General features: G+C 40.1%; 2 protein-coding genes across 2 annotated transcripts; both read left to right on the top strand.

The window, feature by feature from the left end:
* Window positions 1-3,578: 3,578 nt before the first annotated feature.
* LOC108433775 (olfactory receptor 1361-like) lies at window positions 3,579-4,559 on the top strand. The gene has a single exon (XM_017708558.1). It carries the CDS (start codon window positions 3,579-3,581, stop codon window positions 4,557-4,559), a length of 981 nt encoding a protein of 326 aa, XP_017564047.1.
* An 8,158-nt stretch (window positions 4,560-12,717) lies between these two features.
* On the top strand, window positions 12,718-13,698 carry LOC108433776 (olfactory receptor 1500-like). The gene has a single exon (XM_017708559.2). It carries the CDS (start codon window positions 12,718-12,720, stop codon window positions 13,696-13,698), a length of 981 nt encoding a protein of 326 aa, XP_017564048.2.
* Window positions 13,699-14,683: the final 985 nt, after the last annotated feature.

The following is a 14,683-nucleotide window of genomic DNA, read 5'->3' as shown; positions in this document are numbered from 1 at the left end:
CGACACCATCCACGTCCAACACCTGAAGAGGTATTTTTGCCAGGCCGCGTCTCCACTTGACGGGGGGCCTGCTACATCGATGGCCTACTGTGTGTACTACCCAGCTGGGGCGGACTACAGTGGTTTCACATCGGATTACCACCATCGATGAGCTGCCTATCCGCCAGCGACCTTACCGGGTGTCTATGGAGAAACGAAAATTCATCAAGGAGGAAGTGGAGAACATGGCAAAAGAGGGGCTTATATGGCCGTCGACATCACCTTGGGCTGCTCCTGTGGTTCTGGTGCCCAAGAAGGATGGGGGCCTAAGATTCTGTGTAGATTACCGTCGCCTCAATGGCAGGACCCACCTGGATGGGTACCCGATGCCACAGGTCCAAGAGATACTAGAGTCCCTCCATGGAGCAGCCGTCTTTAGCACCCTTGACCTGAAAAGCGGATATTGGCAAGTTGCTTTGGAGGAGGATATTATTCCCATGTCAGCCTTTGTTACCACCGAGGGGCTATATGAGTTCCTAGTTCTTCCGTTCGGCCTCAAGAATGTGGATTGTCTCCTTAACAGGAAACCATGGGTTTGCTGCCTGTTGAGGAGATTTTATATGCCCTAGACGGTTCTGGGTGGCTGAAGCTGGGACTTCTTAGGTCTCTTGGTACATCATTCCTGCTTCACTCAACCTCACTATTAGCCGCCTCACTGGCCACCTTCTGCTTCTCCATCACAAGACTACTATTGCAAAAACCTTCTATGTGAACTGTGCTACCACCAACTTATTGACTAAAAGCTACAAAGTAGCCCATGGACTTTATTTGTGTTGGGTAATGGTCACTCACTCGGTGACTGTTTGATGGTATGGGTTGGGAGCTGGAAATTACTTTGGTTTGTTTATTTAACACATGTCCTATTGTACATTTAATTATCTTGTATGCCTCTCAGCCTCAGGAGACTGCTGTAAGTCAGCCTAACTTGCTGTTTAATTGCCATACACTGCACAACATATACACGGTCCCAGGTGATACCCTCCCTTATCAAATGTCTTTGTAGCAAAACTATTAGGGGACTCTACGCTAGTGGTTACAGTCTAATCGGATTCAAGCATTTACATGGCTATTAATTTTCTATTTAACAGATTATTTATGGGTTTACCCTCGTTCAACTGGATAGAAATTGTATTCCAAATGGCGTCAATCGGACTAGACTTTACATGGACATATTCTATTCCGATTGAGCTATTAGTTGGATTATTAACAGATTATTAGGCTGCATGCAAATGTAGCTAATGGTGGCCAAGTGTAGCATCAAGTTTCCCTAACTGATATCTGTCAGGTCAAAAGCCATACATAAGAGATTTCAACTTTCTCCTCCTAGGTACATCAGAACTCCTCACAGCTCAGAGCATCAAATCCAGAGCTCTGGGAGGGTGATGACAACAACAGCAACAATCCTCTCTGGTACCTTGCACTTTGTCATCTACTGCATCTGAAGTGCTGCTTTTGTGCGCTGCCCATGAGCAGGTGTGGTTGGCCAAGTGGCTGCTCCTGGAGAAGTGGAGGCTAAAGTGAGACCCTTCACTTATTTAATTTACTGTCAAAACAGTCGTTTAGTAGAAATTCTTCATTCTTTCTGAGGAGGTTACACACAAACACATCTGAGCCCCTTATCTTTATGGGTAGTGGGGGGAGCTGGAGCCTATCCCAGTGGTCATTGGGTGGAAGACAGGACCCTGAACAGGTCGCCAGTCCATCCCAGTGCTTTCTGAGGAGGTGAAATAGATTAAGATAATCTAATTAAATAAAGAGGGGAAAGTCGGAGAGAAATAAGGCATTTCTCTATTAAAAGATACACAGGAAACAGGGACTCCAAAAAAAATGTAAGACACAGTAGACTGCCAAAACTGTTACCATCAGATAAACAGCACTTAAAGCATTCATATTTGAGAGAAAATCAAACTGCTTCAGATCTGAAAAAATACACAGCTGCTTCTGTCCATCCTTCCACTGTGAGAAGGCAACCCAATGCTATGAATCTGAAAGAAGGCATACCTTTCAAGTAGCCATCACTGAGAAAAGAAAATAGGCAAAAGAAATCTTTAAATCAGACAAACGATCTGCTGGTCTTACCCGGCATGGGAGATATTATGATCAAGAAGGTGGTTCATCTTGGGTGAGGCTCAGCCATCAGTTATGGGCTGGAGGTTAGGGAACCAGCCCTGTGACCAGAAGGTCGCCAGTTCGATCCCCAGAGCTAACAGTACATGACTGAGGTATCTTTGAGCAGGGCACCTAACCCCCAACAGCTCCCCCGGTGCTACGGATAGGGCTGCCCACTGCTCTGGGCAAGTATGCTCAGTGTCCCCTAGTGTGTGTGCTCACTAGTGTGTATGTGGTGTTTCACTTCACAGATGGGTTAAATACAGAGGTGAAATTTCCCCATTGTGTGACTTGTGATGTGGTAAGGTGAGGCCTACCTCATCTAATACACTGTGGGGGGAAAAAGAAAATAATTGGCCACGACAATGTATTTACCGGTAATTAATTGTTTAACCTAGGCTGACTGTGTACAACGCTATCATTTGTTTCATATGTAAACCACACTTTTCTGACCACATGGTGGGGAATGGGATCTCCGAGGGCAGGCTTAAAACCTGAGGGTTCCTTGGAGAGAAAGGTTACTTCTCCCCATGACCCTTTTTGCACTCTGGAACACTAGCTGCTTGTAATGTTTAAAGTAATGGTGTGAGGGAAGTTGTAAAGTGAGTTGGGACCCAGCCTCATGGCTGTTTCCCATGCCATGACTAAGCCTGCCTGATGCTTAGTACACACTGTAAATACTTTATCTTCAGTTTACTTTTATACAGTTGTTGTTTTCCTCTTTCACATTGTGTAAATAAACTGCCTGCTTGTGCACTCTACTTTTGGTCTTGCCCATCCTATTGGTTGTCTCACCCTTTTAGACCTTGCCAGTAAGCCACATGTAAAACCCAAATTCCTCTTCTTGGGGTTTAACATCTTCACAGTACTAATAGGGGTTAATTAATCTTAATCTTAATTAATGTTCTCAGAACAATTGACTGACCACCTCCCAAACCAGACTGCAGTATGATGGAATGGGTTTGGGATTACATGTACTGTGAAAAAAACGAACTACTGTTATGCAGTCAGATGACTGCTTGAGGATAGAAAACAAGAAAATTACATCATGTAGTTGCAGGTCTCTAGTGTCATAATGAAGTATTCATAAACCAATGCTGGTATCAGTCTCTCTCAGTTCTGTCAGAAGGAGCCTCAGAGTTTATGCTTAAAAATGCTTCTAGGAAACTACAGCTACTATTCAACAAACATGTAGGCATGAAAGTATGCTATTAACATGAATAATGATTCAAATTTGACAAAACTGTGTAGTTATTTTATTAAGCAATATTGCCTTTAATTTATTATAATCTCATATGACTCATATAAGCAGCAATGTATAGAATGCAACAGAACACATGATTCAACTTTTGTTGCCTTTTATTTTATTTTTTATAATTGCAGTGAAAACAAAGCTTTTTTTTTGGGCTGGTTTTGGAATACTGGAAAACATGAACCGATATGCCAATTCTTCAACTGTTACGGAATTCTTCCTTCTTGGATTTTCAGGAGTTCTTCCAGAATATTATGCAGCAGTTGGAACTCTTCTTCTTCTCATTTATGTCATACTTGCAGTGGGCAATGTTTTTACTATTGCATTTGTGTCTTATGAAAAAAGCCTTCAAAAACCAAGCTATCTTATCTTCTGTAATCTTGCTGCAGTGGATGTTGCTTTTGGAACAACCACAATGCCCAAAATCATTGCAAAGTACCTGCTTAAAGATGAAACCATAGCTTTCCATTCTTGCTTCATACAAATGTTTTTTGTCCATTATTTAGGGACTGTCACATCTTTCCTTTTGCTATTAATGGCTATTGATCGATTTATCGCAGTATGTAACCCTCTCAGATATTCTACTCTTGTTACAAACCATTCCACGGCAATTGTATGTGTAGTGTGTTGGGTGATTCCAGTCTCATGGCTGTCATTTATACTTGTGCAGACTGCAGCTGTTCCCTACTGTGACTCCAATGTGATAACCCAGTGCTTTTGTGACCAAACCTCAATAAGTAAATTGGCCTGTGGTGATTTAAGGTCTTTAATTTTGTTTTGCTTCTCTATGGCTATGTTTGTTCTGTTGGGCCCCCTTTCTTTTATCATATTCTCTTACATAGCAATCATCATAACTGTCTTAAAAATGTCTAACGTTCAAGCAAGGTACAAAATATTCTCCACATGTAGCCCTCAACTTCTTATCATATGCCTTTACTATCTGCCCAGATGTGCTGTCTATGCTAATGACATAAAAGGTCAAACAAGCATTGATATTCGCATTATGCTCATTATGTGGTATAGTCTGTTTCCCCCGTTGGTCAATCCAATTATATTCTGCTTCAGAACTAAAGAAATACGAGAAATGTTAATGATGAAAATAAGAAAAAAGAATGTCAAAGGTAATCAGGAAGCTTCTTTAGGAGGAAAGATGAGGTAGCAATACAGGATATGCAGTCAGAAATATTTTTAGCATTTAGAATTTTCTTTTTCCTTGTTATTTTAATATAACTTTTGTGATTTTCTCATAAATTTGGCAATCTACTCTCATACATATATTTATTCTTGTCAGATTTTCATATATTAGTTCTGACAACTTGTTTGTTAAATCTGTAAAATGTCACTTAAATAATGCAATGAAATCTGTTTTCTGATGTTCTGCTCATGTTATAGAAATTCATCCTATTACCATGTTGACACAGAATTGTGTATTCACAGTCCCAGCCACAATACTTACAGAAACAGATGGCAGGCACAGGTTTGTTGTGTCTGAAAATGTATAAAAAACACCAGTTTGATCTACATTACATGTCTACAAAATAAATATGCCTATGCTATAAAAAATAATGTTACAGATGACACAGTTGACTTGAGGGTCTAAGATTATGGAAAGCCGATGAAAGTTTGTGGTTGTAAGTTAGTGTTATAGCCAAGTTTGGCTAAAGCTTTCCCGGCTAGCTAACTGCAAATATCACAATATTTATGCCTGAGTTTTGGAATATGTCATCAGTCTATGTACTTAATTTCATGGCATGAAAATAAAGGAGAGAAACATCATTTGCCTATCATAGCCACCTATTCACACTAAACAAAAACTGACCACATGAGGTTGTTTATGTTGCTGTAGTACAACAACTGCTATAAAAAAAAATTCAAGAAAAATGCAGAGAATCTCACCTTTTTTTTCAAATCTGCCTTTGTTAATGACAGTCTCAAATCTTTCAGTATGTATAATATGGTATATGCAGATAATACAGTCCCAAGAAACTAACAAAAATGATAAATGATAACAGTAAAGTATGTAGTTTTGTTTGATTTTACTACATTTTACTAATCTGAATATTAGCATTGCTTGAATAAAGAGCCTGAATGATGTTACATTGCCATTGTTATTATTCAATAGGATATTTATTAGTATTGTGATGTGATGTGCTTTAGATGAATTCTCTTAATTGAGCAGTGGACAACCACCACCCAGCACTGCAGAAATGGTCAAGACAGCAAGCAGGTCACTCTTAGCTATGCATTTTCCATTACTGATGGATACATAGACCCACCTGACTTCCCACTTCCCAGCACAACAAGAGACAAATAACACATAGACAATGTTAAGCTAACAACACAACTTCTTTACAGCATCAAAATTTATCTTTTACTGGGATAGGCGACTCCCCATGGCAGCAAGACCTGTGATTGGTCTCTCAATAAAAAAGAAAATCTACTAGTGCTTCATAGGTTCTGTTTTGTACATGTACAAACCTAAATTCAAAAAAGTAGGTAAAATGAAAATAAAGAAAGCAGTCATTTCTAAGTCTTTTTAAATTTGGACTAGTTGGACATTTTTGTTGGAAGACGTTCATAGAAGAGATATTTAATATTTTACCTTTTTGAGTTGATGAAGATGAAAAAACAATGATTTTTGTAAATATAGGCAAAATCCACATTTAATGTCTGCAACACATTCCAAAAAAGTTAGGACAGGGTCAATGTAAGTTTAGGACGTTTGTGGAATAATCAAAATCAAGATTAAGACCATCCTTCACTTGTTTGAGTTCCAGTTAAAACAGCCATTATATACAAATTGTTTCTTTTTCAGGAGATATTTGTGAGGCTAGGTTTTTAGTCCTCTCTTGTTGTCCTTCATCCCCGCTCGGACCTTGGGACCCATCTTCCTGCCAGCTCCTTCCTTGTGGCTGTCGTTGGTGCCGAGTGGACAGATGTATGCCACATACCCCCACCACCCAATTCAGCTAAACTTTGTCATTGTGATTATTACAGGTACAGAGCCATTGAAATGCAGTTGGCACCTAACCTGTAGTGCAAAATATGGTTATTTACATACAAAGTGCAAGAAAGTAATTGACAATTGACAGTTACAATATGTAAAAAAAAGGATGGTAGAGTGGTAAAAAATACAGATGTTGCAAGTGTAAATATAATATACAGACATACACAGTGAGTGGAGAGAATGTATGTGTATACTGACAGAGTAGCATATGTAGAACAAGTATTCAGATTAAAAAATGTACAGTAACTGCAAATATGAATAGTTCAGTAATGGACAGTACAAAATGTGAATCCTGAAATAATGCTAGAACATAAAGTACAGTCAAGTGCAGTGAGCTGAAGTGGCGGTGTGGAGTTCAGCAGAACCTGCTATTGCTGGAGCAGAAGTACCTGTAACACTTGTCAGATGGGAGGATGGCTAAAAATTCCTTGGTTAGGATGAGAAATGTTCTTGACTATGTTCTTCGCCCTGCCCAGGCAGCACTTGTAGTACATGTTCTCAGTGGTTAGTAACTGGGTACCTGTGATGCGTTGGGCAGTTTTCACCACCCACTGGAGCACTTTGCTATCATGGGGAGCAGTTGCTGTACCACACTGAGATGCAGTTTGTGTATGAACTCATTGGTAGAACAATAGACGTTTACCAATATACTGGGAGACAAGTGAGCTTTCTTGAGGCTCTGTAGAAAGTAAAGATGCTGTTGCACCTTTTTGACTAAGGTGGAAGATGTTTAGGGATCATCCAGTATGTGCATGCCAAGGAACCTGAAGCCAGACACACACTCTACCTCAGCACTGTTGATGTAAATGAGGGAGTGTGCCTGGCCAGACTTTTGTTATTACAAAATGCTGCCAGGTGCTACACCTTGTGCCCATAGGTCATCTCATCATGACCTCTGATCACATCTATCATGGTGGTGTCATCTGTGAACTTGATTATGGAGTTACAGCTATAAAAGGAACACAGGCATGGGTGAACAGGGAGTACAGCAGAGAGCTCAGCGCACATTTATAGCATTTAGCAGACGCTCTTATCCAGAGCGACTTACAGAAAGTGCTTTGTTGTCCATCTAGAGAAAGTATTTTTGCTAGTTACAATAGGTTAGAGAAAAAGCTGGTCCTGAGCTCAGATAGTGATAGAAATAAAGCCCATGTTAATACATAGAGAAAAAGAAAGAGTTAAACACATTGCAGTGCAATACATTTCAATAAGTGTAGTACAATACATTACAATTAAGCCTTATTTTAGTGCTCACTTAAGTGCTGTATAAAGAGATGTGTCTTTAGTCTGTGTTTGAAGCCCGCAAGAGAGTCTCCTGTTCGGACAACCAGTGGGAGTTTTTTCCACCACCTGGGTTCCAGGACAGAGAAAGGTCTTGATACTTGCCTTCCATGCATCTTGAAGGATGGGGGGTCAAGACAAGCTGTAAGCTCAAAGGACTTGTGGTACAGTTTGAATTTTGACCATTGCTATTAGGCAGGGAGGTGCTGGCCCAGTTTTGGCTTTGTATGCAAGCATTAGGCTTTTAAATTTGATGTGTGCAGCAACAGGAATCCAGTGAAGGGAGTGCAGCAGTGCAGTGATTTGACAGAACTTTGAACAAAAGTTTGAAGAAAAGCTGTTCTGCTGCACTCTGGATGAGTTGCAGAGGCTTGATGGCCACATAGAAAGACCAGCAAGCGCGAGTTGCAGTAGTCAAGCATTGAGATGACGAGACTGAACTAGCACTTCGGTGGCCTCTTGATTGAGAGGGTCAAATCTTCTGGATGTTGTACAGGAGAAACCTGCATGTCGGCATCAGGTTGATGAGCTGAGAATGAAAACTGGATATCCAGAATTATACCAAGATTTCTTGCATTTTCAGATGGAACGTTCAGAGTTCTCGAATGAGATGGCAAGATCATAAGACCTGTAGTTCTAGAGATGAATAGTTCAATCTTGCTAGGACTGTGCTTCAGGTGATGAGCTACCACCCATGAATCCATGAATCACACAGCTTTGTGGCACATCGGTGTCCAGAGTGATGGGAGAAGAGTTTGTCTAACTTAACAGATGAGCGCTGTCAGTCAGGAAGTCCAGAATCCAAACACAGAGAGATATGCTGATGCTAAAGCTAAGCTTTAAGATAATGTTGGAGGGAATAACCGTGTTAAATTCTGAACTGAAGTCAATGAACAGCATTTCGACATATACATTTTGATAGTCCAGGAGGGGTCAGTACAGTGTTGCGGTGGTAGGCAAATTTGTGTGGGTCCAGTGTAGCAGACAGGCAAGATTCCAAATGAGTAAGAACTTGTTTTTCAAAGAACTAGGAGATGATGGAAGTCATTCAGGGCTAAAACAGTTGATTGCTTTGGCACTGGCACTATTGTGGCAGTCTTAAAGCTAGTTGTGACAACTGCCTGGGCCAGTTACAGATTGAAAATGTCCATGAAGACCCGGCCAGCTGCTTAGCACAGGCTCTAAGCCCATGACCGAGTAAATCATCAGGACCAGCTGCCTTTCATGCATTCACTTTGCTCAGAGTGTAACAGACATCCACAGTGAAGAGTGTGAGGGGGTGATCATCAGGTGGTGATGACTTTTCTGAGGTTGCCTCTGGCTGAGCTGTAAGCCTCCTGGTCTCCAGAGCTAAAGGCAACATCTCTTGCTTTGAACAGAAGTCAAACTTCTCTGTTCATACAGGATTTCTAATTAGGAAGGGTTTTTATTATTTTGTGAGTTGTCACTTTGTCCAAACGGCTGTTGATGTGGTCCAGGACAGAGTTAGTGTAAATGTTGCTATGAGAGTTTGTGGCAGCCTGGGTTGCAAAAATACTCTAATCTGTGTGCTAGAACAGATGCTGCAGAGGGGAGTTAGCCCCTTCCATCCAGACCTTAAGTGATAAGTGATACTTTTTTTAATCCCACAAATGGCAAAATTTAACAGGGGAAACCGCTGCATTTAACCCATCCGTGAAGTGAAACACCACATACACACTAGTGAATACACACACACACTAGGGGGCAGTGAGCACCCTTGCCTGGAGCGGTGGGCAGCCCTATCCCCGGTGCCCGGGGAGCAATTGGGGGTTAGATGTCTTGCTCAAGGATACCTCATTCATGGACTGTCAGCACTGGGGATCGAACTGGCAACCTTCCAGTTACAGGGCCAGTTCCCTAACCTCCAACCCCAATATTGATGTGGGTTTCACACATTTGATGACTGGATTGTTTTGGGGAGCAAGACTGTCACACAGTTGGGAATATAAACTCTCTGTGTCTTATTCTAGAACCCAAAATACCTAGGGGCTGCAGCTGAATCACCAGTAATGCACTGAATCAGGAATTCTATCAACTGTACATTTTATTCACATGAGCAATAAAAAAAGAAACTTAAGAAGAAAACTTAAAACATGTCCAACAAAGTCCCAGAGCCTCAGTCCACAGCAGAGGGCCTTGAACTTGAAAGTCCAGTGTGTGTGTCATATATATATATATATATATATATATATATATATATATATATATATATATATATATATACATATTGGAAACCAAACCAAAGTCAAAAAAAGTCAGTCACTTCACAGTCTGCTCTAGTCTGACTTTCACAATGGCCCAGGTGAGAAATGAGCTCAGGAAGATCAAGGCAAGGAAGGCTACAGGGCTGGATAGCTTTAGTGCCAGGCTCCTCAAGTCCTGCGCAGATCAGCTGTGTGGGACAGTGGAGCACATTTTCAATACAAGCCTAAAGCTGGGGAGAGTACCACAACTGTGGAAAACATTTTGTGTGGTGCCATTGCCGAAAACGCAGCACCCAATGGATCTCAGCAGCTACAGGCCGGTGCCACTGACAACACACCTGATGAAGACATTGGAGAGGCTGGTCCTTAGACAAACTGCGCCCTATGGTGAGCTCATCTATGGACCCACTTCAGTTTGCCTACCAGCCTGGCATCTGGGTGGATGACGCCATCATCTACCTGTTGCATGGAGCTCTTTCTCACCTGGAGAAACCCGGGTGCACTGTAAGAATCATGTTTTTTGATTTCTCCAGTGCTTTCAACACCATACAGCCTGGGCTCCTAAAGGACAAACTGGAACAGGCAGGGGTGGGCCATCACCTAACACACTGGATCCTGGACTACCTCACCAACCGTCCACAGTATACGAGTACAAAGGACTGTGTGTCCGACATGGTGGTCTGTAACACAGAGGCCCCGTAGGGAATGGTGTTAGCACCATCCTCTTCATGCTGTACACTGCAGACTTCATGTACAACTCGCCAAACTGCCACCTACAGAAGTTCTCTGATGACTCAGCGATCGCCAGCCGCATCACAAATCAGCATGACAGAGAGTACAGAGAACTGATTCAGGACTTTGTGGACTGGTGTCTGCAGAATCACCTACAGATCAATGTGGAGAAGACCAAAGAACTGGTGGTGGATTTCCGCAGGCGCACACATCCCCCTCCAGCAGTGAACATCCAGGGAACAGACATTGAAAGAGTGGACTCTTATAGGTACCTGGGTGTGCTGCTGCACTTTACAGGAAAGGACAGAGCAGACTTTACCTGCTCAGGAGATTGAGGTCGTTTGGAGTGCAGGGGCCACTCCTGAGGACCTTTTTTGACACATTGGTGGCTTCAGCCATCTTCTATGGAGTGGTCTGCTGGGGTGGCAGCATCTCCACTGCAGACAGGAAGAAACTGGACAAACTGATCAGGAGGGCCAGCTCGGTTCTGGGAACTCCTCTAGATCCAGTGCAGACGGTGGGAGAAAGGAGGATGCTAAACAAGCTAGCATTCATGCTGGAGAACGACTCCCACCCCATGCGTGAGACTCTGGCAGCACTGAGCAGTTCCTTCAGTGACCAGCTCCTTCATCCCAAGTGTGTAAAGGAGCACTATTGCAGGTCCTTCCTTCCTGCTGCTGTGAGACTGTTCAACCAGCACTGCTCCCAGTAGACCATACACACATACAATATACACTTATATTGAGACTGCAAATATTTTTCATTGTGCAATATGTTCATGAGTGCAATAAAGATCTTATGCAACTCGTATTTTATTCTTATTCTTATTTTGTTGTAAATAGTCTAGAGATTTAACTATAATTTTTATTATTTATAATGTTTAAACTGTTTCCCGTTTCTATTACTGAGTGCCTTACTTCTATTGCTCTGCTGCTGCTGTAATACTGTGAATTTCCCTGCTGTGGGACTAATAAAGGATTATCTTATCTTATCTTTTACCCTGATTATGGGTGTTTGTTTAAATCTCGCTTCTCTCAGCATGTGTGTCCGCCTCATCCGCCTCCCACACATTACACAAAACCTTTACCATCAGACCAATTAGTACTTAAAACTTCCATTATTAAGATAGAGAATAAAATCGAGCTCCACTCTTCAGATCTGAAAAAAGTGTTTTTGTCCACTGTGGGCAAGACAACTCAGCACTATGGATCTGCAAGGATGTATAGCTGGCAAGAAGCCTTTACTGAGAAAAGAAAATAGAAAAAAAATAAGAACATTTTTAATGCAGACAAAGAAGCTGTTAGTGTTCTCAGAACAATGGACAGACCACCCCAGAGTCCAGACCTCAACAACTTTGAATATGTTTGGGATTACATGGACAGAGAAAAGAAAAAAAGCTAAATTTTCTCCTAAAATTTAACCTCGTTGGCTATCTTTGATACTTGAACAGTATTGTATGTTTTTTCATTTTACCGAACATGAATTTGAACATAAAAAGATGTTGAAGACATTTCTTGTGATGCTAATCGGATCATTTTTACTCTGTTGTTTGTCACTGTACAATTGAGAAATAACAATTTTAATAGACAGCTTTTTTAGCCATCTGTGAAATTATGTTCTTTTAGTGAACTTGAGGCCAAACTACTGTTATGCAGTCAGGTGACTGCTTGAGGAGAGAAAAAAAGAAAACTACATGATGCAGTTTCAGGTCTCTAGTGTCATAACAGAGCATTCATAAAACCGATGTTTGTATCAGACTCTCTCAGTTCTGTCAGAAGTCAGAAGAAGCCTCAGAGTTTTCATACTTATTCATGCTTCTAGGAAACTACAGCTACTATTCAATAAACATGTAGGCATGAAAGTATGCTAGTCTATTTACATACATAATGATTCAAATTCTACAAAATTTTATAGAATTATTTTATTAAGACATATTGCCTTTAATATATCATAATCTCATGTGATTCTCTCATATTAGCAACTATGTATAGAATGCATCAGAACACTTGATTCAACCTTTGTTGCGTTTTATTTTTAAGTCTTTTTTGGCTGGTTTTGGAATACTGGAAAACATGAACCGATATGCCAATTCTACAACTGTTACGGAATTCTTCCTTCTTGGATTTCCAGGAGTTCTTCCAGAATATTATGCAGCAGTTGGAACTCTTCTTCTTTTCATTTTTGTCATACTTACAGTGGGCAATGTTTTTACTATTGCATTTGTGTCTTATGAAAAAAGCCTTCAAAAACCAAGCTATCTTATCTTCTGTAATCTTGCTGCAGTGGATGTTGCTTTTGGAACAACCACAATGCCCAAAATCATTGCAAAGTACCTGCTTAAAGATGAAACCATAGCTTTCCATTCTTGCTTCATACAAATGTTTTTTGTCCATTATTTAGGGAATGTCACATCTTTCCTTTTGTTAATAATGGCTATTGATCGATTTATCGCAGTATGTAACCCTCTCAGATATTCTACTCTTGTTACAAACCATTCCATGGCAATTGTATGTGTAGTGTGTTGGGTGATTCCAGTCTCATGGTTTGTACTGATACTTGTGCAGACTGCAGCTGTTCCCTACTGTGACTCCAATGTGATAACCCAGTGCTTTTGTGACCAAATCTCAATAAGTAAATTGGCCTGTGGTGATTTAAGGTCTTTAATTTTGTTTTGCTTCTCTATGGCTATGTTTGTTCTGTTGGGCCCCCTTTCTTTTATCATATTCTCTTACATAGCAATCATCATAACTGTCTTAAAAATGTCTAACGTTCAAGCAAGGTACAAAACATTCTCTACATGTAGCCCTCAACTTCTTATCATATGCCTTTACTATCTGCCCAGATGTGCTGTCTATGCTAATGACATAAAAGGTCAAATGAGTGTTAGTACTCGCATTATGCTCATTATGTGGTATAGTCTGCTTCCCCCGTTGGTCAATCCAATTATATTTTGCTTCAGAACTAAAGAAATACGAGAAATGTTAATGATGAAAATAAGAAAAAAGAATGTCAAAGGTAAGCAGGAAGCTTCTTTAGGAGGAAAGATGAGGTAGCAATACAGGATATGCAGTCAGAAATATTTTTAGCATTTAGAATTTTCTTTTTCCTTGTAATTTTATAACTTTATTTTCTCATAAATTGGCTAAATATTCTCATATATTTATTCCTGTCAGTTATCTTGTCTGTAAGCATATTAGTTCTGACAACATTTTTACATAAAAGCAGTAAAATATCACTGTTACATAATGCAATGAAATTTGTAATTTCTGACATTCTGCTCATGTTATGGAAATTCATCCTATTACCATGTGTGTGTCTGAGTGAGTGATAGTAGGAATGCGTTTTATTTTATTTTATCTTGTTATATTTTATATTTATTTTATCTTATTCTCTACATGTGGATGTCTGCCTGATACTGTGAACTCTGAGCTCCTGCAACCAAAACCAAATTCCTGTGTGTGTAGCATACCTGGCCAGTAAAGTTTGATTCCGATTCTAATTCTGATTTACAGTCCCAGCCACAACATTTACAAAAACAGATGGCAGGCACAGGTTAGCTATGTCTGTGAATTTATAAAATGGCTTTAAAACACCCATTTGATCTATGTTGCATGTCTATATAAAAAATGTTTTTAAAAAAAAAAAAAAAAAAAAAAAAAAATATATATATATATATATATATATATATATATATATATATATATATATATATATATATATATAAATAATGTTACAAATGACACAGTTAATTTGAGGGTCTAAGATGAAGGAAAACTGTTGAGGGTTTGTGGCATTCAAAGTTAGTGTTACAGCCAAATTTAGCTAAAACTTTCCTGGCTAATATCACTTAATGTTTATGCTTGAATTGTGGAATATGTCATCAACCTACATAGTTGTTTTCACAGCATGCCAAGAAAAAAAATCTTATAATAGAAAGTAAACAGAAAATGCCATCATGAGGTTGTTTATATTGCCATGGTGCATGTGATATAAAAAGCACTTATAGTCTTGATCAAACTGAAAAATGCATTGTTTAGA

The sequence above is a fragment of the Pygocentrus nattereri genome, chromosome 17 (assembly GCF_015220715.1).
Source record: "Pygocentrus nattereri isolate fPygNat1 chromosome 17, fPygNat1.pri, whole genome shotgun sequence".
Taxonomy (NCBI): Eukaryota; Metazoa; Chordata; class Actinopteri; order Characiformes; family Serrasalmidae; genus Pygocentrus; species Pygocentrus nattereri.
Note: the sequence above shows the minus strand (reverse complement) of the source record. Positions and strands in the feature narration are given on the sequence as shown.

Coding starts and splice junctions, on each gene's coding strand:
- LOC108433775 (XM_017708558.1), top strand. CDS start 3,579: ATGAACCGATATGCCAATTCTTCAACTGTTACGGAATTCTTCCTTCTT.
- LOC108433776 (XM_017708559.2), top strand. CDS start 12,718: ATGAACCGATATGCCAATTCTACAACTGTTACGGAATTCTTCCTTCTT.